At 38.4% G+C, this 22,916-nt stretch overlaps 1 protein-coding gene across 2 annotated transcripts in view; it reads left to right on the top strand.

Annotated features, from left to right (window-relative positions):
- Positions 1-21,424, top strand: part of LOC114648568 (protein SOGA3-like) — a 67,041-nt gene extending 45,617 nt beyond the window's left edge. For both annotated transcript variants that reach the window (XM_028797674.2, XM_028797668.2), the window contains exons 3-7: positions 1,916-2,167; positions 3,895-4,233; positions 4,314-4,393; positions 5,387-6,755; positions 20,708-21,424. In XM_028797674.2, coding sequence (XP_028653507.1) covers positions 2,033-2,167; positions 3,895-4,233; positions 4,314-4,393; positions 5,387-6,755; positions 20,708-20,890 — 2,106 coding nt within the window. In that variant the 5' untranslated portion in view covers positions 1,916-2,032 and the 3' untranslated portion in view covers positions 20,891-21,424. The remainder of the gene's footprint in view (positions 1-1,915; positions 2,168-3,894; positions 4,234-4,313; positions 4,394-5,386; positions 6,756-20,707) is intronic.
- The last annotated feature ends 1,492 nt before the right edge of the window (positions 21,425-22,916 follow it).

The following is a 22,916-nucleotide window of genomic DNA, read 5'->3' on the forward strand; positions in this document are numbered from 1 at the left end:
TGCTGTTTTTAACCCATCATTTTGCTTTTCATGTCAGTTCCTTTATATATGCATACACTGATTTTTATCTTGGCAGCCAACTGGGCGGAGTGGTGGCTCTGAGGCTAAGGATATGTGCTGGTATCCAGAAGGTTGCCGGTTCGAATCCCCCCAAAAGAGATCCTGCTCTGCTGGGCCCTTGAGCAAGACCCTTAACCTGTAATTGCTCCAGGGGTGCTGTACAATGGCTGACCCTGCGCTCTGACCCCAAGGGGTATGCAAAAACTAACAAATTCCTAATACAAGAAATTGTATAAGGCAAAATAAAGAACAAAAAAAAAATGACTTGGGATGTACTGTAGCATTATGTTTCTGCTAACTCTGAAGATATTGTCTTTTAATTGTTTTGACCTCTAGTTCAGTGAACAGTACTTTTTATTTACTTTTTGATTTTATTTTATAGAATTTAATTACTTTTCCTCGCTTCTGTCCAAAATTCTTCAGATCATCTCTTTTTATGCCCTTTTTCATTATACTGATTTGTTCTTAATCCTTCTGTTCTTGGGAGATAGCCAAGGCAGTTTCCCATTGCTTTCTTTGGCAGCTATGTGTAGCCTTCGTTTGGTATATCCACCACTTGCAGCACACCATTGACCCACTTGGCCTGCACTGCCGCCTGCATGCTTGTAATGCCCATTTGCTGTAAATGGGATCTTCAGCTTGCTTATTAACAGGCATCACCTCTAGCTCATAAGAGCCCGTGGGTACACTTTTTATGGCTGCAACCCTGTGGCCAAACAGACTGAAAGCTGTCTGAAAGCCTCCTGTATTTATGCCAAATTAAGACTCTGTTCACTTTCACAGTAAGTCTGTCTTCCAATGTGTTGTAATGTCAGTTGTGGCCAGACATGTATGCCATTTGAGACCGCACTTACAAAGCTTTCTGTGTTTGTTTGTTTTTTTTTGTGGACATAGCGAACAATGTGTGTTTTTCAATCCACCTTTAATTTAACAAGCAGCTGATGATGAGTTTTAAGGTCAAATTTTAGCGAAAGGTTGTCTCTTTCTAGTTATTAATTTATGTTACCTTAAATCAGACATGAGTCAGTGATGGAGTACAGCACTGAGACACCTTAATAAGAGATTTAAAGAATACTTTTGAAGAATATGCTCCAAACACAAGTACACCACAACAGTGCAAGAAATATAATATGTTATTAAGAAAATTATGACTTTGAGGAGTCTTTCCATGTAAATTTAAATACAGCATAACCAAATATATAATCATCATGTTTTGCTTAACCACATCTCAGAAGAAGTAACATAGTCAGTTGCCATCTTCAAATGGAAGTATTTCTTGATCTATAACGAATGTATTTAATTTACACTTTAATTTTTTATCTACTTAACCTTCTGCAACAGCCCCGGTTTAACTGTCCAAAGGAAGGGTTTGCTTGATGGAATTCATGGCAAAATTCCTCTGTGGCGCTACTGTGTCCTACAATCGTCTGTTGTCAAGCTATATTGCTAAGTGGGATTGTGGCCGAAGAAGCAGACAATGAATCCCACATACACTGCATTTATAAAGTGGTCTGACCTAAGACAACTTTAAGTAGAAGCTACTTCAAGAGTCCCATGGGAGTTTTAATTTATAAAAAAATGAGAGCTTATGTGACAGTATCAGCGATAAATATAGACTGCAATATACAGTATTTGACAGCAAACTCAAAAAAATATGACACACTTTAAAAATGTTGTTAGTCTTAAATTTAGCTACTGCATTTCACTCTCTTTATATATCACTTTTCCTTGATTTTTTTTTTATGGAAGTCTTGCCAACAAGAAAATAGCATTGATTTATCAAAGAAATAATCCAGACATCTCAAAATGTAATTGACATGTTTTGTGATTTTTTTTTAATATCTTTTCACTGCAGTTGGAGACAAAAAGAAGCAATTACTACATTGACAAAACAGCTCTTGAGCCAAAGGGAACCTTTAAGAGAGAGCGAGAGGAGCAAAAGCGGCTGCTGGCAGACACACACACTGCTGCAATGGACCTGAGAAAGCAGCTGGAGAACAATGAGCGGGGTTGGTTGAGAGAGAAAGGAGAGCTGCTGGAGCGTTTTGACTTGGAAAGAAAAGAATGGGAAAGTCAGCTGAAAGATATGCAGAGAAAGATAGAAGAGGTACAGCACTGGGAAATTTACGTGTGTCATAGAAAATGCCTTAGAGCTTTACTAAATTAGTGTTAATCTTTATGCTGCAGAATCTACCTTACAGTAAATATTTAAAAAAAATACACAAGCTTTTGAATAAGAGATTTCTTTGCCTTATAATTAGCAAACGTGTTTCCCTGTGCCTTTAAAGAACAAGTTGTTACAGAACAGTAATGGCAATTGATTATACTTTGTTACCCTGGTGTGTTTCATCTTACAGGCCCTAACATCATTATACAAGTACAGCGTACTTATACATTACATTCTTCCTTTGTTGGTTTGGCCTTCTATTTTTGCTGTAATCACTGAACAAAAATCAACAGCGAGTAATCTATATATATATATATATATATATATAAGCCTCTGTTTGAGTTAGTCTACGTCTCGCCACGTGTTGGAGTGCACCTTGCCTCCGCTTAGCTAGCGATACCTGTTTGTTCAACAGACATTATCATCTACAGATTGTTAAGGAATAACGTTTGATGTTTTTGAGAGAGAGACCAGAGCTTCATGTGTTTTAGAGGTAACTGCTGATTGCCAGAGATATCATGGCCATGCTGCTTTTCTCCCCATGTGGGGAACGCTTTCCCGTCAGAGCTGAACACGATCAGATACAGTGCCAACGTCTATTGATTTTTAAAGTTTGTCCTGTTTCATTACTATGTGGGCAAAGCCACAGGGTACAACTAGTTAATCTATATTTGTAAAAAGCTTTGTAATATACTGTCCATGTTGTTTGTCACCTGATCAGGTAATACAGGTGCTAAATGGATGGAAAGTGAGATTAGTGACTTTTGAAGCATTTGTAGGTTTTTCCAAGGATGTCTTGCTTTTTCTGTATTAAAAAATAAAAGTACCATAACCACCCAATGCTTAGATGTAATTGAGTAGAAAGGAGGAAAGAAAGCTTGTTTCATCTCTCAACTTTCTTGCCTTGCTAACTAGCTGTCATGACCATTTAAACTTTCATTTTTAACAGTTAACCTTTCTTCGGTCTCCAGAACACTTCTGTGACACTACCCATCATATGTGGACACGTGACAAGCCATGATGTGCAGTCACCTGCAGTTATTTTTGTTTGTCAAAATATTCAAGTGTACTTTAAAGCACTTTTAAACATGTTAAACATGCTTCTAGAAAATTTGATTCTGTGAAGTATGTGTGTGGTAAGGGATAGTATAAATTTATAAAGACATGCGGTAAACGTAATGCAGTTTATGGAAAGACAACAACAGTGACACAGTGCGTAGAGTTGAGGCTTTCCAAATGCATGCTCCTAGTTTGAATCCTGATTGCTGTCCATTATGAGTTTGCCTATTATCCATGTAACTACTAGGGGATTTTGTGCAGCCACAAAATATTATAGTGATGACTTTTTGATTGTATTCAGATTTATTAAGAATGCCTCTTCAGACTTATAAGATGATTAAGAAGTAAAGTGACAGAAACAGGATATTGAGCTCACCAGTGCTTATCAGTGTATCCTTTATTAAGTGACAGAATCCAGCAGGGCAGACGTCCACTTGTCAGCTCCCGTATCGAGTCATCCCAAGATAATCTGACACTTTGCCTTTAAAGTCGATAAAAATTAACTGCTAGCTATCTTCCTGTTTTACTTTGCATTCCTTTAGGATGGTACTGGAGATCTTTATTAAGTTGTAAACAATAAACCTTTGATGCTTTTTTTTTTTTTTTAGTTGTACAATGAAGTTAAGGCAAGAAGGGAGAATGGAGTGAATGGGCAGGAGTACAATACCGGTAATGAAGGATTAAGGCTCCGTTTACATTCCTCCAGTTCTGAATCCAGCAGTCTGAATGAAATAAATGACCAGGAAAATCAAGGAAATAATGAAGTTGATATGACAGAAATGGAGCATATTCTTCATAAGCATGAAACAAAACATATTTCATCCTCTAGCCCAAATGAGCCAGCATGGATGGACTACTTAAACCCAGGGAGTTCTATGGATAATGACTTCCCTAACAGTAATACCTCTGGAAATGATAAAAAGAAATATACCAGTGCACTGAACGCAGTAAGTGATAACACACTTTATTGTATTGAAATATCATTGTTAGACAAGATCTCGGTGCTAATGTTTTCCAACTGTTTTAGGCCTTAAAGGAGATTGCTAAAGTAAGCGCAGAACTATGCAGTTATCAAGATGAAGTTAGAAAGAAGTCCATTCCAAAAAGGTAGGTCACAATATTTTAATATTTTGCAGTTAATATATATTTTCTGGAAAAAAAAAAGGTAGACTTATTATGTATGATGCGACTAGAAAAAGAGTGAATTGGGAATAGTATTTCGTGTTTTGAGAGCTAGAGATGAGAATAATCATTTGGACCAGTAATTATAGTCAAGAGTGCTTAGCAGGTAACTTGAAATTCTGTTCTTTAATTATTTTTGTTAGGAGTCTATCCTTAATTTTAAAGTAAAATACAGGTAATAATTTAAGATAGCACTTGACATGTTATCCATTGATGCATGTGCCAATGTTGAAACAGGAGAGCATTCCTGATGCTAGCCATGATGTTAATTAAACACAAATTGAGTACTGTGGCTAAAAATAAATACAATTTTATTTTCAAAAACAGAAGTGTGGAAAAATTACCCGAAAGAAAGATAAATGTAACTCTTAGAAGGTTGTTACAGTAAGGCATAATGTTAATATACTAATTTTAGTAAATATCAATATACCCTGAAGCTGAGAAGAACTAGCAATATTTTGAGCCACTTTTTGGTTAATTTGATTTAAAGAAGCACTATACATAGAAGTTAAAAGTGTTGCATCACAGTTCCAGGAAGCTTGGATTCAGCTCCTGAAATGGTGAGTGTCTGTGCAGTGTCTGCTCATTGTCCTGTTATTTTCTTCCCAGTTCTGTGGTTTCCTACCACATACAAAAGATGTGCGCATTATGTTAAATGAGCACACTGTGAATGAGTATATTCATGTCTCCAACAAGACACGGCTGTTCCATCCAGTCTTGCGCTCAATGTTGCCAAGATAGGCTGTGATTTGCCGTGACCCTGTAATATAAAAATCAGGTGCAGAAAATGAATGGGTGGATGGAAGGAAGAACTGTAGATAATTATGATCCGTTCGGTTCTATTCATTTGCTGATGCAGCATTCGTCATTTAAGAGTACATATTATTTTTTATTTTGTCCTGTTTGTCTTTTTAATAGGAACAGAACACTTTCTTCAACTGTGGAAGAATCTGAAAAATTACAAAATGAGAAAAACAAAGCTGACATAAATTTTGCCTTAAACTTTGAAAGGCTTAAACTCAGCCCAGAGATGTCAGAAGACAACAACACATTGAACTGGGCGTTTGTGGACTCACGCATAAATGAAGCTTACAGACCCAAGGATGATAAAGCAGAGATGTCTGTCTTGAATAAGAAGGAAGCCCCTCCTGTTCCTCCACGCACTACATCTTGGCATCTTGCAAGTTCTCCTGTGTCACAGGCCATCAGTTCACCAGTAACAGAAGTAAAGTCGGAGTCTGTTACATCAGTGTCTGACAAGAAGTGTAATAGCCCATTAGTTTTAAAAAAGTTTGGAGCTCTGTTACAGGAGAATGAAGGAAAAATGCTCACAGATTCTGGGTTCTTCACTAATACAATGCCAGTGTATTCAAATTGTACTACTAACTGCTGTCAGAGCAGGTGGTCTTGTGATGCTAGCAAGCTTGGAAGCAAGTCTTCTGTTCATACATCAGTCCAAAAGTCCTATTCAGATTTTGATATATTGTCATTTGAGAGTGAATGTATCCTAGACAAGCCATCTGAGAATCCAAACCATCCTGATTCTCAATATAATTCTGCAAAAATGGAGTTTGCAAAAGACTCTAGTGGTCTGTGCAGTCCAATAAAAAATGGAGAATTTACCATTGACTCTTCTTCATCCTTTCATGGAAATTACCGGACTCCGAATGAAGACACTTTAAAAGTAATAAATACTCAATTCAACAAAAGTTTATTTCATGATGAAAAGGGTAGTAGAGCAATGTATAACAACTCCTTACTTGAAGAGACTAAGGCAGCTGGTACACCATTTGATGCCATTCATAACAATGGACTTTCCTGTACAGTGATGTGTCATGAAAACGGTAAGCGTTGGCCAAAGAGCAAAGGTTCAGTCCTGTTGGAATCCATTCTAAATGGTACAGCAAATAATGCAAAACTGAAAGTACAAGATATGAGAAATGGATTCACAAGCCAAAATGCAAAAATGAAAGACAAACAGATTTCAGGCGAGCACTGGAATATAAACAACCTGGCTTCATGTCCTAGGTCAGCAGATTCACGATCAAACTATGGAGCTATTGACAAGGTAATAAAGGCCTGTGAATATTCAGCTGGTGACTGCCTGACTTCTAACTGTGACTACTTCCATGTACAGCAGAAATCGAGATTTGCCTTTACACAGAATCAATCAGAAAACCTCACTGAACTGTTAGATATGCTTGAGAATGAACAGAATCAGAGACTTTCAGCTGGCTGCTTCTCACACGCAAATCTGTACAATGGAAATCAGCTTAACTCAAAAGAGGTTAGTGCAATGTTGGACACATTCTGTGTTAACACATGAGCTTTTGATACATTTGTTTAAATGTCTTGACAGGATGAAGCACATGAAGTGCATCATGCAAAAAGTCTCAAAATTTTAAAGTACTAGTCTTTAACAATGTAAAAAAATCCTGAAACTACAGAAAGTCTTCACTACTTTTTATATTTGAAGATTATAAGTAAAATACCATAATCTCTATATATGTAAAGTCTGTCTGTCTGTCTGTTCGCATTTCACGAGAGAAATACTTAATGGATTTACATCGAGTTTTTTTTCTATAATTTGCTTGAGCATTCTGGTTAAGTTTGCAACTTCTCTCATCGCACTAAGAATCATAGTTTGCTTACAGGAGCGATATATTCATGCTAATCTGAGACAGAGGCTGCAGGCCGAAGGGAGGGGGAAGCGTGACTTTAGGAGTAGAGAGCCAGGCAGGGCCCTCCTCACTGTCCTTTTTCGCTGGGGACGGCTAGTGAAAGAGAAATACATTACTGAGAAAATATCACAAGCGACAGTGTATATTGAAAATGTAATTTTCATACCACTTATGTTCTGTACACTCAACAGGTATATATTATATATTGTTTCTCATTTCTCTTATTGAGCATAACACAGCTCAAGGAAACTTAAGTTTGTATCCCTAGTTTTTGTCTTTGTGAAGTATTACACATTCTCCTAGGAATTTGTGGGTTTTCCATTAGGTACAGTGGGTTTTCTCCCACACCCCAATGACGTGCATGTTAGCTTAACTGGGATCTCTAATCTGACCTCTAATAAGTGGCCGTGTGTGTGTGTGTGAGTGTACCCTGTGACGGACTGTGTCCTGTCCAGAGTGGATTCCTGTTTGTGCTAAATGCTGCTGAACTAGGCACAGAATTGAACTAATTGATGTAGAAAATTAATGGATCAATGAACGTAAAGTGATTGCTTTTAGTCAAATCACTTGTGAAAATGTATGTTGTTTTTTATAACATTTTATGCACTTGTATGTGTCTAATCAGGATTAGTCTGTGACAACAAGGGAAACATTAATAATTTTCAAAATGTGCAGCAGATTCAGACATTATATTAAGTATGATATGAAAGGTAAATGGGTAATTGTATTGGCAGGAATAAAAAATTGTATAATCTCCAAGTGATAATTTTAATCCATAAAGAATGTCACAAATAACGACTGAAATAATACACAGGTTGAAAAGAGGCCTAGATTCTAAGCACCTTGAGGGAAATACTGTAAATTAATCTGTAATTCATACTGTATACTGAATATAAAAATGGACATCAGCTTAGAGGAGGCACAAAAATGTCATCATTTGGTTTCGATTTATATTCCTCACTAAGTATTACTTGCACAATAGTCAGTTTTCCTGCATCACAATGCCTGATCCAAAGGTTAATTTATGCCTGGGATGCCACTGTATGGGTTTGGAACAATCTACACCAACTACGTTGGGTTTGGCTTGTAGATTTCACCTTTTACTTACAGTTCAGAGACAACCTTTCAAAGATGGCTGTCATGTCTAAATTAAACTGGTGTGGATAAGTGGATGACTGTTTTTATCCAGTCCAGCGCTCGTTTCAGCCTTATATGGAGAATGTGGGTTCACTTCCTTGGTCCTCCCTGCTCGAAGAGTGCTTTGAATAGTGAGAAAAGTGCTATATAAATGTAAATTATTATTATTATTATTACTCTTGATTTTGCTGGGGTTGGCTCCTACTCAGACACTGAATTATGACGTTTCCTCTCAATTTAACTTTTTATCAAAATACTAGCCTAGCGAAATGCCCGTTTATTAAAACAATGGAACAATGTAAAGTCAGTCTTTTTCGATTGTGTCTTGCATCTACGAATCTCTGTTCATCAGATATGCCTTACATCTCTCTTTCTTTCTACGTCTTGTTGCCTTTCTTCATTGGACATTCTAGCCCTGTTATGGGCACCAGGCAAAATAATGCATGGATGTATGCTGCACAGTTTACTGTCTTACGCCAGCTACTAGCCTTTGTTAATTGGACATTCCCCCCCTCATGTGGGCTCAGGACAACATTACGCCTGTGCAAGGTCATGGACAATAGATGGATGGACGAACGTCTAGTCTCTTTATATATAAATATATCTTAATACATAATTCGCCTGCCTCCTCACTCACTCACTCACTCACGTCCGTCCGAAGCCGAATGCGCAGTCGCCTTCTGCGCAGCTGCCCGAAAAACCTTACGAGACCGACATCCAACCCCAACATCGTGGCAGGCGGCGGATTTACAACCGCAAAAATTCAAAGAGAAAGGCGACTTCGATTAAAGCTCTAGAGGCCTGAAAGGCGATTTCGACTACAGCTGGAGGCTTAATTACGCATTCTGATTCAATTACGCATTCATTCAATACACCTATATCAGGTTTGTGGTGCTTATACTTATTACTATTCCATATTGTACTGGAACATTCATCATAGGCCTGGAAAATTCATCAACTAACAGTACAAGGCTGTACAGCAATGAGTAAAGCGGACTACAATCCTTACAAGACAACTTCATTACTTATCATTTGTTCTTCATACACTGCTGACACAAACTCGTGCCCGTTTCATCTTACGTTGTCGAAACGGGCTCTTTGTCTAGTGTGTATATATATATATATATATATATATATATATATATATATATATATATATATATATATATATATATATATATATTATAATATATAAAATGTTTTTTGCATGTTAAGTTAATTGGCAACTCTAAATATGCCCAGTGTATGTGTGTGCTTGTGTGTACTCTATGATAGACTGGTGCCCCATCCACAAAGTTCTTGCATGGTGCCTAATATTGCCAGGATAAACACTGCATCTAGGCAGCCCAGGACAGGGCGTGTGCTTCGGAAAATAGAAGGGTGGATGGATAATTTGTACATAGAGTATATATATTTATTTCTTTACTTTATAACTGCTATCAGTCAGGGCTGTCGGTTCCAAATTTTGTTGTTGCATGACTCTTGAAACCTTTTTTGTGTGATACAATGGGTCAGATCATCTCTATTTACACAAAAAAGGTCAATGAAAACCTGCACATAAGGTAATAAGTATTATCTTCTTATATAATACTAGCCAACCGCATAATCAGGTCGCTTTTTTAATGATTTTTAAGCACAGGGAAAAAATTAACATTTGAAAAATCCATAATTTAATAAACCACCAAGAAAAGTAACATTGTAACAATGCATGGTACGAACCAACATACAATTGTTCATGACTGAAAACTGGAGGACCGCCGTTGCGCCTTCTCCTCACAGAGCGAGGGACGGGGGTGGATGGCGCTCGGGCGCTGAGGGCGGAACAGGAGGAGAGGGGAAGGATGCCCATTCCGCCCCCTCCGTCATGCTAGTCTGCTGATTTCTCGTTCAGTATGCACTGCCTGCTCATGTGCCCACCCCCAACTCGTCACCGGAGTCGTTTTCGTCTTTGCACAGTCGACATGCACCTGTGAGTCACGTTGACTGTTCATTTTCCAAACAGCGCCTCATTTGCTTTTGTCTCTGGTACAGTCCAAATGTACCTCTGAGCCACGTAGACTTTTCATTGTTCTTTGCGGTTCTGGCTGCTTTTCTATATATAATCCACCAAGTCACCCGACCATGGTAGTAGTGGGGGGGGGGGGGTTGGGATGTACAAAGGGCAGGCACATAATCAGTGCGAGCGTATGACCCGCACTTACTGGGAATTCCTTGTTCGTGGGGAACAATTGCTTGCCCCGGTTTCCAGCACGAATGGGGTTCAACGGCTTACCCACGCCTCTCTGCGCCGGGTAGACACATGTTGATCCATTCAGTGTAGCGCGCGTGCAGTTACCTGATGCAGGAATCTGTATAACATCGAAAGAAGTGTTGTTTCCATGAAAAACATTTGAAGCGGTAGCCATGGAGGGCAAATGAACAGTCAACGTGGCTCACAGCTGGATTTGGACCGCAGCACAGATCAAAGCGAGTGAGTATGTGTTTGATGAGCTGTTCGAGTTGGCGGGCAGTGCTCTGAGGTGCGTTCCCTATCACGTGGGAGGAGGGGTAGAGTTTCTGGGTGGGGCTTCATTGTTCTATTCCCATGGTTTTCGATGGTGGACGCAGTTGGGTGTCGTAACCGAAAAGAATAATGAAAAGTCAACGTGGCTCAGAGGTGCATGTGGACTCCTAGCACAGACGAAATCGACTTACGGGGTGGTCGGTAAGTTGTTGCATCCGGGCACATGAGCAGGCAGTGTGAATGCCTAGAGAGCGAGGGTGGACGTGGGCCGGGGAATAAGGAGTGTTGGTGGGCGGGGAAACGTTTTCCGTGTTCCTGCAGGACCATCTAAGAAGACGCATGTTTGTCGCGGATGCGAATTGCTGTTTGTAGTGTGTAAAACAGTTTACAGGCTACACGTCGTTACACGTCGTGCGTCGTAACCGAAAAGTCAATGTGGCTCAGAGGTGCATATGGACTGTAGCACAGACGAACATAAATGACGGCGTGTTTTCCGAGGCGTCGCGTCCGAGTTGGTGGGCGTGGCTCTGCGACTTGTCGTCGTATCCAATGGTCTTAGAGTTGGTGGGCATGGCTGTCTTGCGTGCTTTCCATGGGTGTCTACTTGTCGGCGGCTTAGTGAATTGTATATATATACATATATAGATATATATATATAGATATATAGATATATATATAGATGCTACCGTGGCTGTTTGTCCAGGATTTTAAATCACCTGCAGCTCACAAACCGTTTGACCTATTGACCTGAAATTTAGCATGTATACTACATGACGTCTACTATTCTCTTTCGGGATGATGATTGGCCTCCAAGATTATTCCTCTTTTTATTTTTATTTTATTTTATTGTAGAATCAAGTCTCTGCAGTGGCCAGCAGGGCGGCCATGCAGCGCATGCATATGAGCGCCGTTCTCATTCCTACCACCTTCACCGTCACTTCCCCTACCTCTTCATATCTTAAATCATTGTTGAGGCAGATTGAAGACTTAAGTGCCAGCTTAAGTGAAAAATTAAGGAAAACGTACTAAGTAATTGCAACACAAACACTGACTTAATCAGTTTTAGCACGAAAAGATGCCGACGAAAGAAGAGATGAAGTGGGTCGCTAGTGTGGAGAATAGAAGAGCTGCTCAGGAAGCAGCACGAGCATCAACCTCTGACCAAACCAGTGCTAAACATACAGAGAGTGAAAACTAGGAATCCTCATGTCAAGTGTTTTCACTGCAAGTTATCGTGTAGTGTGCTGTTTCTGGTGGTAATATAATATGTGAAAGAACAAAGTACACTATGGTTTACACCCAAAATCTTACTGACCCGATAAGCACTACAATACCAGTCTAATGGATTAAACTATATTTCTTAATACTTTTTTTTACCAAAAAAATAAAAGCATACAAATGTTGACTGTTGCTGGTCAAGGGTTTCTGTGAGGGAGTCAGCTTTCCTGAAGTTCAAAAATGAATTGGCGAATTGGCTCAGTGTGAGTTTATGTGTGAGTGTGTGTTTGTGTCCTCTGGTGGATTTGTGTCCCAGCCAGAACTGCTTTCTGCATTGCTCCTGTTGCACGTGGCCCAAGCTTTACCTTTCACCGACCTACGCTAGGACAAAGTATACCAAGAAAAATGGACCAAAGGTTGGATAATCTGACTTATTTATACATTGTTAGCAAAACAAAAATCCCATAAATAGTATGGAGGTTTGTTAGAGGCAGAAGTAGTGCAAGAGAACACACAAAAGAGAAATCCCCATATTGTTGAACTGCCCATTCATTTTGAGTTTGTGTCACTGTGTAAAGACTCATTACTATTCCACAAATGTAAGCTGACCTAGATCTTAGAGTAAAAATGTGTTTCTGCAGAAAGTCTGATATATCACAGACAGAATAATTTCCATTTTAATTTGAAAAAGTACTACACATTAGGCTTAGCATTAAAAATATACATTTATTAAATGGCTTTCTGCCAGTTTACTTCTTGTTAAAAATTTTCCATTTATTTGTATGATGTAACCTTTAATAACCTTTTCATATACATGCTGTTTCTTAAAGATCAAAACTTCAGAATAAAATGTGGTCAATCATTGCCATACTGAAAATTCATCTGCAGTTTGAAACTTTATGGAGTTTCTGACACAATGGGTAGCATTGCTTCTTTACAGCTCCGAAAAGCAGTGCTTGAATCCCAGCTTACTCGCTATCCCTGTATTCTTGCAGATCTTCTCCACACATTCCATTTTCTTCAGACCTCTCAAAGATGTTAGTCACTTAGTGACTTGAATGTGATTTGGTAGGAGTCAGTTAAGGAGTATGTGAGAGTGCCCTGTCATGGACCGGTCCCTTATTTTCATTAGTTGTTGTCTTGCTCCTGTTAATCTAAACTGAATAAGGTAACTGTTTAAAATAAATAAATGTATATATTGTGTGCGCAAAAAATCACAAGAATTGATTAGAGCATTCAAAAATATGGCTTGGCATAATTCATAAAGGATCCCAGCCTGCAGAAAATCAGCAGCAAATTGTGTTCAACTTGGACATCTGAATGGCATTTACTGCATTACTATTTGTCACACAGTCTGTTACTTCTGAATGTAAAATAAATGCATGATTCAAGTATATGCATATATTATATATTTAAAATTCAGTGTTTTAAATACAAAATATATATTCAATGGCCTGTTTATTAGGTTGGAGTGTCTAGTACCTGATAAGACACTCTTGTTGCCTGGAAACATTCTTTAGGATTTTGACTCAATAGCATTGTACAGTTCTTGCACATTTTCAAGTCACAAATTCCTCTAGCAGAACTCCTTTTCTGTATCATCCCAAATGTGCTTTGTTAGATTTCACGCTGGAGAGAGATTGCAACCCATTGAAGTAAACAGAAGTCACTGACATGTTTGTGGAACAGTCATGAGGTAATGCATTCTTTGTGACATTGCATACTGTCCGCTAATAAGGGGAATGGACATGGTCAGCAACAATGTTTAGGTATGCGGTGGCATTCATATGATACTCAGTTTGTTTTAGGATGCCTAACATGTGCCAAATAAATGTTCCCCACACATTACACTACAACAGCCTATACCACTGAGGTTTAGCGTGATGATGTTTGGGTTCATGATGTTTATGCCATATACTGACCGTACCATCTGCATGTCAGGGCAAATATTGAGATTAGTGATACCAGGTGACATTCTTCAAATCTTCAGTCATAGAGGCAGAGTGGTGCTCTGAGCCTAGGAATCTGCACTGGGAATCGGAAGGTTGCCGGTTCGAATCCCATAAATGCCAATAGGGACTCTGCTCTGTTGGGCCCTTGAGCAAGGCAATTGCTGAGCGCTTTGAGTAGTGAGAAAAGCGCTATATAACTGCAAAGAATTCTTATTAAATTATTAGAGTTGTAATGATCATATGCCTGACATGGCCCTCACCTTCTTGTTCTTAACTAACAGAAATGGAACTTGGCAAGTTCTATTGCTGTCGCTGACCAGCTTCAAGATTTATTGTTTTGTGCATTCAATGATTCCCTTCTGCACTTCACCATTCTAAAGAGGAGTTATCTGAGTATGTGTGGCCTTTCTGTCAACTTAATCAAGTCTAGCCATTGTCCTCTGACCTCCCTCATTAAGAAGGTGTTTCCTCCTTCAGAATTGCTGCTCGCTTGATGTTTTTTGTTTATCGCACTATTCACTATACTCTGTAGTAGTGGAAAATCCCATGAGGGAAGCTGTTTCTGAGAGGCTGGAGGCACCATGTCTAACAGCAGCAATCCAATCACACCACAGAGTTGCTTGGATCAACTGCCTTATCCATTGTAATGTTTGGTTGAATAAGGACTAAACCACTTGCCCTTGTCTGAATGATATATATATATATATATATATATATATATATATATATATATATATATATATATATATATATATAGGTTGCTTGAAGGAGTGCATTAATGAGCAGGTGTACTTGACAATATAGCCACTAAGTATAGTTTTCTATTCTCCTATCTGCTTTGTGCTCCTATCTGCCGCTTCAGTGTGCTGAAGTGTGTGGACTTGTCACTTGTGCTTTAGTCTGAAGCAGCAACTTTTAAAGCAGGTTCTAAAATGCACCAAATGTTCTCAGAAATATATTATTGTTGTTACTATTATTGTTGTTGTTAATAATACAATAATAATTCACCAAATATACGAAATAGGAGTGATGAAGTGAATAAAGATTGTGAAAAATGATGCTTATGTAGGCGGTCACCAAAGTTCACACAACTGAGAGATAAGAAAGAGGTTAGCTGATGTTATGTACACTGCATGAAATTATTAATGTCTACTAATATAGAAACCTTAGTCATTTCTGACATTGATTTGCCCTGTGTATCTCACAGGACTTTTTTTAAGGAAAAATACAAAAATAAATTAATTTAAAAACTGCTGTTGAGCAATATACATCTCTGACTCATGCATAAGATTTGGTTTCTGTTTTTTATTTTGGTATAATGCAATAAATTAAAAACTAGTCATTGGTACAAGTATATGCCTGGTATTTGTGGAATGTCAGTTTGGTTCTGTTCAGTACTGTAGCTTTCATTGCCTTTATTTGGTGAAATGTCAGAACATCAGAGGCAGAACGAATTAAATGGTTACAGCCAGTACTACAAGCAGACATTCGATAATGTTAATTTATGTATTGTTGCAACAATTAATACTATGATGAACGTTTGGTCTTCCTGGAACAGAATGTGGATTAGAGAAATGCTGGTTACAGTAGCTAAGCAAGGACAGAAAACAGGGCTAACAAAGCATCGATTCATTTCTTTATCCAACTCGCTTTTTTTAGAATAGGGAACAATGCAGGAATAGATAGGAGACTGGAAATCAGTTGATTTATACACACACACACACACACACACTCTCCCACTTGGCCAATTTCATACTGCCACTCAACACTTGGAGATTAGGATGTGTGTAATACAGTAGTAATTGAAGAAAGAACCACACAGATTTGAGGAGAATGAGCAAACTCCATGCAGATAGTGCCTGTATTCAGATTTGAACCCAGAAATCACCTATCATTGTGCCGCCATGTAATTTTTTTGTTAAATAAAATAAAACATTCTCATAATTTGGCAGGTAGGCAACACCAATGATTCAGTGGTTACTACTGATGTTTCAAAGCTTGAGGATCCTAGTTTCAACTGTGAACACAAAGAGAACATGTAAATTCCCCACAGCCGATATCCAGGCTGGAGTTTAAACCCCGGAGCTATGTGGCTCCTGCCATAAAACCTCACAGTTGAAATACAGTGCAACTTTGTGCATGTAAGTGACAACTTGAGGATATTTCCTCAAACATTACACTCCCTTCCATTCCACTGTGGCTTGTAACATTTGTCAAGAAAAAAACAGGATGGTATATGGAAAATAAAAATGGATTATTGTAACCAAGAAGGAGGACCCAAAAGCAGGTGGTGCTAGACATATAGTATGTAACATCTTTTAGAAAAATAGCAAGCAGTAAAAATCTGACACTCGATAGGCTCAATTTACATACAAAACCCACTTACACATCATAAACAAGGCCACGGCACTCTTTTGCTTTTTAGTACAATGCATTAAATAAAACACCATATGTGAAATATGGCAGTTGCTTTTCACTTACTGCAGTTTCCATGTCTGTATGTTGTCACAGACGGCCAGGGTCCTTGGCCGGCTGGGACACCTCTTCACTGTATGGACCGGTGGAGTAAGCCTGGTCAGAACAGTACCTCCCCCGGAACGCTAGATGGAAACCTCGGATTTCCGCAGGGCTCCATGGGAGATGGAGTTCCCTACAGCCCTGTCGGGAACCAGGGGTGCTGCCTGGGGGTGCTGCAGTTGTTCCTGAGCCTGTGTGGGTGGTTCTTCCACCACAACTGGAAGTGCAGCCGGAAATAGGTCATCAAACACCTGGAGCACTTCTGGGTGGGCTATAAAAGGAGCCAGCAGCTACCACTCCGAGAGCCAGAGTCGGGATGAGGAAGATGAAGCTTGCTCATTGTGTATTTTGTAGGGCCCTTCATAGTGAGCTCTACCAAAATAGCATTAAGCACAAAATTGCAGATGTGAGCAGTGAATGCAATAAAGGACAAATTTCAAAGTAAGACTTAATGTAGGTTAAGACAGCATAATCAGAACATTACAGCTTTCAAGGAAAGATGGTATACATTTAATATTTCAATTTCTCTAAAGAAAAAGTAAGCATTTCCAGTAGCTGCCATTATAATGTAAATCTGCATCAGTGTAGACTCAAGTGGAGACTTCGAGAATTTGGGCTCCATGATATTGTAATGATCTGTGTCCACCACATGTCACCTCCCCATGTACTGTTGCTGACCAGCTATTTGTTAAGATGAATTCATTCTGCTAAGGGGAAAGAAAAAGTCCTGTAGTACTGCTTTTGTTTAGTACTACACGAATGAGTTCACTGTTCCTTACTTGTAGCATCTTGTCACCATGTAAAGCTACTAAATCAGTGAATATCTGGCTACCATCGGCCATGAGATGGAATGGCACAGCGCATATGGTTGATTCCTCCTTGGTGCCGTGTGCTTCCAAGATTGGCTGTCACATCTCTCAACCTTGAAATGGGTAAAACTTAAAAACAAAAGAAATTTGACAAATGAAAGGAGACCGTTCAGTCCATTAGACTTATTAGTTTAGGTAATAGTCAAGCTCTCCTAATATCTCATCCAGGTTCTTCTTGAAAGTTGTCAAGAATTCTTCTTTAACTACGCGATTTGGTAGTTTGTTCCAGATTCCCACAATTCTTTATCTAAAGAAGTGCTTTCTATTTTTAGGCCTAAATGCCCACGCTCTTAATTTCCTCTGATATCTTTGAATATACGATTCACCGTTAAATTGAAAGATTTGAGAACAGCACAGATACAATCATGCCCATCATTTATTTTTACATAATAGGGAGTACTAGCAAGTGAAGTGAGGTAGAGTGGGAATTGAACCAGCATCATTGTGGTTTAAATTCCACAGCAAAGACCGCACTGTCACACAGTGTCATATATTCTAGAAGGTCAGCTTCGCCTGATATCAGTTATTTTGTACAGAGCATTGAGCACAGTCAAGTACTCCAGCTCTTTAATTTCAGTTTTATCCGTAAATGGCTTATAAAGTACAAATCAAAAACACAAGAGCCTGCTAATGGATTACACAGGGCATCAAATTCACGCACACTGTCAAGTCAGATCTTATCTTTTTGTTCTCAGAATCACGCGGATGAAACAATACTTTATGAAAGTGGAGAGATGAAAGCTGTAAGAAACAAATGAGGTATGGTAGGTCGAGTGCTAAGAAGTGAACAGTCTGGAACTAGCAAAGGCGAAGGTCAGATTTGTTAAGGGTCAGAGCACAAAACAAGAAGAAAAGCAGGATCTCGGCAAAGGAAGCTGGCAAGCATGATAGGCAGAAAGTATAAATAAATTTAAAAAAAAAATAGAATTGAAAGTAGGGAAGAGTAGAGTAATAAGCGCAGCAGAGCGAAGGAATCGGAGACTACAGTATATAATGTAAACTCGAGGACTGTGCACCCAAAAAACAATAATGTGTGTGCTTTGGTGTTGTGGAAAAGCCACAAACACCACTAGTTGGAACAGACAACGTGACCTAGAGAAAGTAGTGTAGACAGGCAAGACTTCAATTCCGTAGGATACTAGAAGCAACCTTTTCTAATAGTCACAGTTTATGTATTCTTTGTTTCATTCATTATTTATACATCGATAGATTTTTCTAACCCGCTTACCCAAGGCAGGGTCACGGGGCAGCTAGAGCCTATCCCAGCAATTATTGAGCCCAATACAGGAACAACATCTGGAAAGAGTGTCAGTCCATCAAAGGGTGAACATAAACACACACACACACTAGGCCCACTTCACATAAACTGCATGTCTTTAGACTGTGGAAGCACAGAGGGGAAAACCCATAAGGCCAGTAACATCGGACGCAGGGCAGGAAGTAACTCCAAAGTGACTCACTTAGGTCTATGACCTAACCTGCACATCTCTGTGATGTGAGAGGAATCCTAACGTGGAAATGGAGACAATGTGAACTTCCATACAGGTTGAGCCCAGGAGGCTACAGTTGTGAGGTAGCAGCGCAAAATGCTGTGCTGCCCTATTATGTTTCTTATGAACAAACCATTTTATATGTGGTTATTTTTCTTTGTCAAAATGTTATTCTACACCACTTTGAAGAATTTTGTCAGTATCATCAGTAGATTATTTGTGTTTCAGTGCTGTCTTTGGATTTTTTCCACATTGTATTTCTTTAAAAATTAATTTTAAACATTCCTTCCATTTGTTCCTTTTTCACCACCTTGATGGTACCATACTGTGTTTTGAGGCCATGTTACACATTCAATGGTGCCTCCTTATTGCAGCTTGTTGCTCTGCACATACAAGTTAATGATATATAGAATGCGTTACCTAAAACCAAAGAAAAGACCTTCTTAGAAAAGATAAAGTAAGGTTTTTGTTCAAGAATCACAAGTTCCCAACTAACCACATAAGACAAGATTTCTTGTTCTCATAATGAAAGTTTCCTTGATCAATTGACCCTCAGTTATCCCAAAACAATGACTTCTGTTTAGTGTTTTCAAATCTCTGCCACCCATTACTGACTTGAGTTTCATTACATGGTCACACACTGCACAGATTTTCAACATCCCACATTTTGCAAACATCCGTTGAATTTATTGGATTGGACAGCATACAGGCTTGGGCAGATTTGTAGCAGATAAAAGTTAATGTAATTAAATGTAAAGTATAACACGTTGGAAGTAAAAACGTGAGATATAAATACACAATGGGAGGTCTGAAAACTGAAAGTACATCTTATGAGAAGGATTTAGGAGTCATAGTGGAGTCGTCACTATCAACTTCCGGAAGGTGTTCAGAAGCCATTAAGAAGGCTAACAGAATGTTTAGGTTATTTAACACAATGTGTAGAGTACAATTCAAAAGAGTTTATGTTAAAACTTTATATGGTATTTGAAGGCCTCATTTGGAGTACTGTGTGCAGTTTTGGTCTCCAGGCTACAAAAAGGACATAGCAGTGCTAGAAACGGTCCAGAGAAGAGCGACTCGGCTGATTCCAGGGCTGCAGGGGATGAATTATGAGGAAAGATTAAAAGAGCTGAGCCTATACAGTTTAAGCAAAAGAAGATTAAGAGGTGACATGATTGAAGTGTTTAAAATTATGAAGGGAATTAGTACAGTGGATCGAGACTGTTGTTTTAAAATGAGTTCAAGAACATGATGATACAGTTGGAAACTTGTTAAGGGTAATTTTTGCATTAATGTTAAGAGGTTTTTCTTTACACAGTGAACCATAGACACATGGAATAAGCTACCAAGTAGGGTGGTAGACTGGACTTTAGGATATCACTTTAGATTAGGTGTCCCTAATTACACTGTACCTACCATGTAATAACCTGTATAATTACAGAGTAACTAGGTGTTATTACCTTGTATTTACTGAGTAACACAATATAGTGCTGTGGTTAAGCACTCAATTGTAATTGTTATTCCACAATTTATATACAAATAAAAAATTGTGGAATAACAATTTCAATTAAGTTCCTAATTATAGTGTGACAAGTTATCACACAAGTACAAGGTAATGACGCCTAGTTACTCTGTAATTATGCAGGTAACTACATAGTAAGTACAGAATGTTAGGGACACCATATCTAAAGTGATACCAACTTTAAGAACTTTCAAAACTAGACCTGATGTTATTTTAAAAGAATTAAGTGGATAGGGCTGGTGAGCTTTGTCGGTCTAAATGGCCTCTTATTGTCTAGAGCATTCTAATTTGTAATTAAAATGTTGAAGCAGACATAAAGAATAAGACCTTTTTTTTTTTCTTCCTAACAGACATCCCCAGCTTCTTCGGCTTGTTTGGTCAAGAGGAATTTTCCACGTCCAGCTCGACCGGCTAACAAGAGGCTGCCATCACGGTGGGCCACCAAATCAACTAGCACTCCACAGACACCAAGCAAATCGTCAAACAAGCAAACGTATTCCTGTTCTTACTACTCAGAAACGGCGATAATCTGAAGCTCAGGAAATGGACTCTTTAAAAAATGGAGTAGAGGCTAATGTTGTGAAATGTATCGGTGACTGACCTTTCGAGAAAGCGCTATCCCTTTGTGTCTATTAGACTGTTATATTCAAGCTTTCTAAGTGCTTTACTCGTGTAGAAATACACAAAATGTTAAGTATGCTTTAAGGTAACACACAAAATGTATACGCTTAAAGCATCGCCGGTCTCCAGTGTTTTGATGGCCTAATGTACTTCTGTACTCAATTTTTCCATTTCATTTTTCATACCTTTTGTTTACTTTTTTTCATGTGTATCTATGTAAATGATCAACATTCTGCTGGCAGTAGACCTTCAATGGTTGCTTGCATGCGTATATATTTACCGTTGCATGATCCAGGATTTTTCTGATTTATCAAACGATCGTTTATTATACTTTGTAAATTGTAGACCAATAGTGTAAAAGTGATGGGTTATTTTGTCACCCTCATTAGCATTAAGGAAAATGACAATAAAATGAAGTGCAGCCGCTTTTGACACTGCAACATGTATTAAGTGAGAAGTCCTTTTATCTATGATTAGTGACACCTTCATTTGACTTGGATTTTTCTTATAATAAATATTTCAGCAGGTTTTTGAAACAGAAAAGTATATTTTTTATATATATACAGTATATATTCTTAAGAACAAAGTAGCGTGGATGACTTAAGTAGCTCGTTCTTTAAAGGACACCCCCCCATATTGCATATACAGAGCTATTTGAGCTGTCAGCTTATTCATTTTCTCTGACTCCTCTTTTTTTTTTTCAGCATAACTAGGCCGAGATGTTATGCCAGCCTGTCATTACTCTTATTCTTATTTTTTTCCCCCTGTTCTTGGCACCAAACCGGTAAACTTGTATATAATTAAGTGAACAGCTACATGCTGCTTGGTAACAGAAGCACCCAATCCTCTGACTACAGCGTGAAAAATCCAAGAAGATTCCAAAAGCAGTGCTGCCATTAATAGTGAAGGATGTTTGGCTGGGGGATGGATTTGTTTTGAGGGAGTTTAAATAGGCCATGTTGCTGGGCAAGACGACAAGTGACACTGTTTTAATATGCCCTCTCCGTGCCTTCAAGTCAGGGCGCATTTGAATTAAATTTTTTTTTTCACATTGTAAATGGAGAAGAGGATGCTTCTGATTCTGTAAACATAGACACTTAATATCTTTAGCAGGCTGAGAACAGAATCACAAACACTGCTTGTTTCAGAGGTCACAGCAGTCAGTGTGCACCTCCATGTAAGCTCCAATTTAAATAAGGAGATGTCCATGTTTTAAAAGACATTACATGGTATTGTTTTTTTTGGAGTTGGTTTTATATGATGTTATAAATACTTTTGTATTGAATGAATCTTATTTCAGTATAACTTTCTGAATAGCACCGTACTCCAGTTTTTAATTAGTTATTATTTATTTATTACATGATATAATTTGAGGTTGCACAGTAGGTAGCACTACTGCCTCGAGAATCCATAGTGCTGAGTTTAAATCCTGCACCTGCTTGTCTGTTTATGTGTTCACTTCATGTCTGGAGGGGGTCCAACATCACGTGTTACAGAGGATTAAGAAAGGATTCAGGCCCTTCATTTTCTGCACAGTATGTGCTGATATAGATTTTATTTTAAATGGATAAATTTGTCATTTTTGCCCATTAATTTACACTTAATAACCCATAATGACAAAGTGAAAATCTGTTGAAAATCAAAAACTGAAATCTATCATTTACATGATTCAGACCCTTATTTTCTCAATCCACTGCCTTCTTAATTGAAAATTATATTAAATATATTGTTGGCCCCCAAGTGATTAAGAATGAGCCTTACATCCACCGTTGCTCATCCAGTGCTATTGGGAAAGGCCCCAACCTAGGTTCATTATATATATAATATACCTGTATATATACACACACAGTACAATGTATGTAAAATATACTATATATTTTACATACATATCTGTGTAACAGATTGACCAAAACATTATGACCACCTGACCAATATGTT

The sequence above is a fragment of the Erpetoichthys calabaricus genome, chromosome 3 (genome assembly GCF_900747795.2).
Source record: "Erpetoichthys calabaricus chromosome 3, fErpCal1.3, whole genome shotgun sequence".
NCBI lineage: Eukaryota > Metazoa > Chordata > Cladistia > Polypteriformes > Polypteridae > Erpetoichthys > Erpetoichthys calabaricus.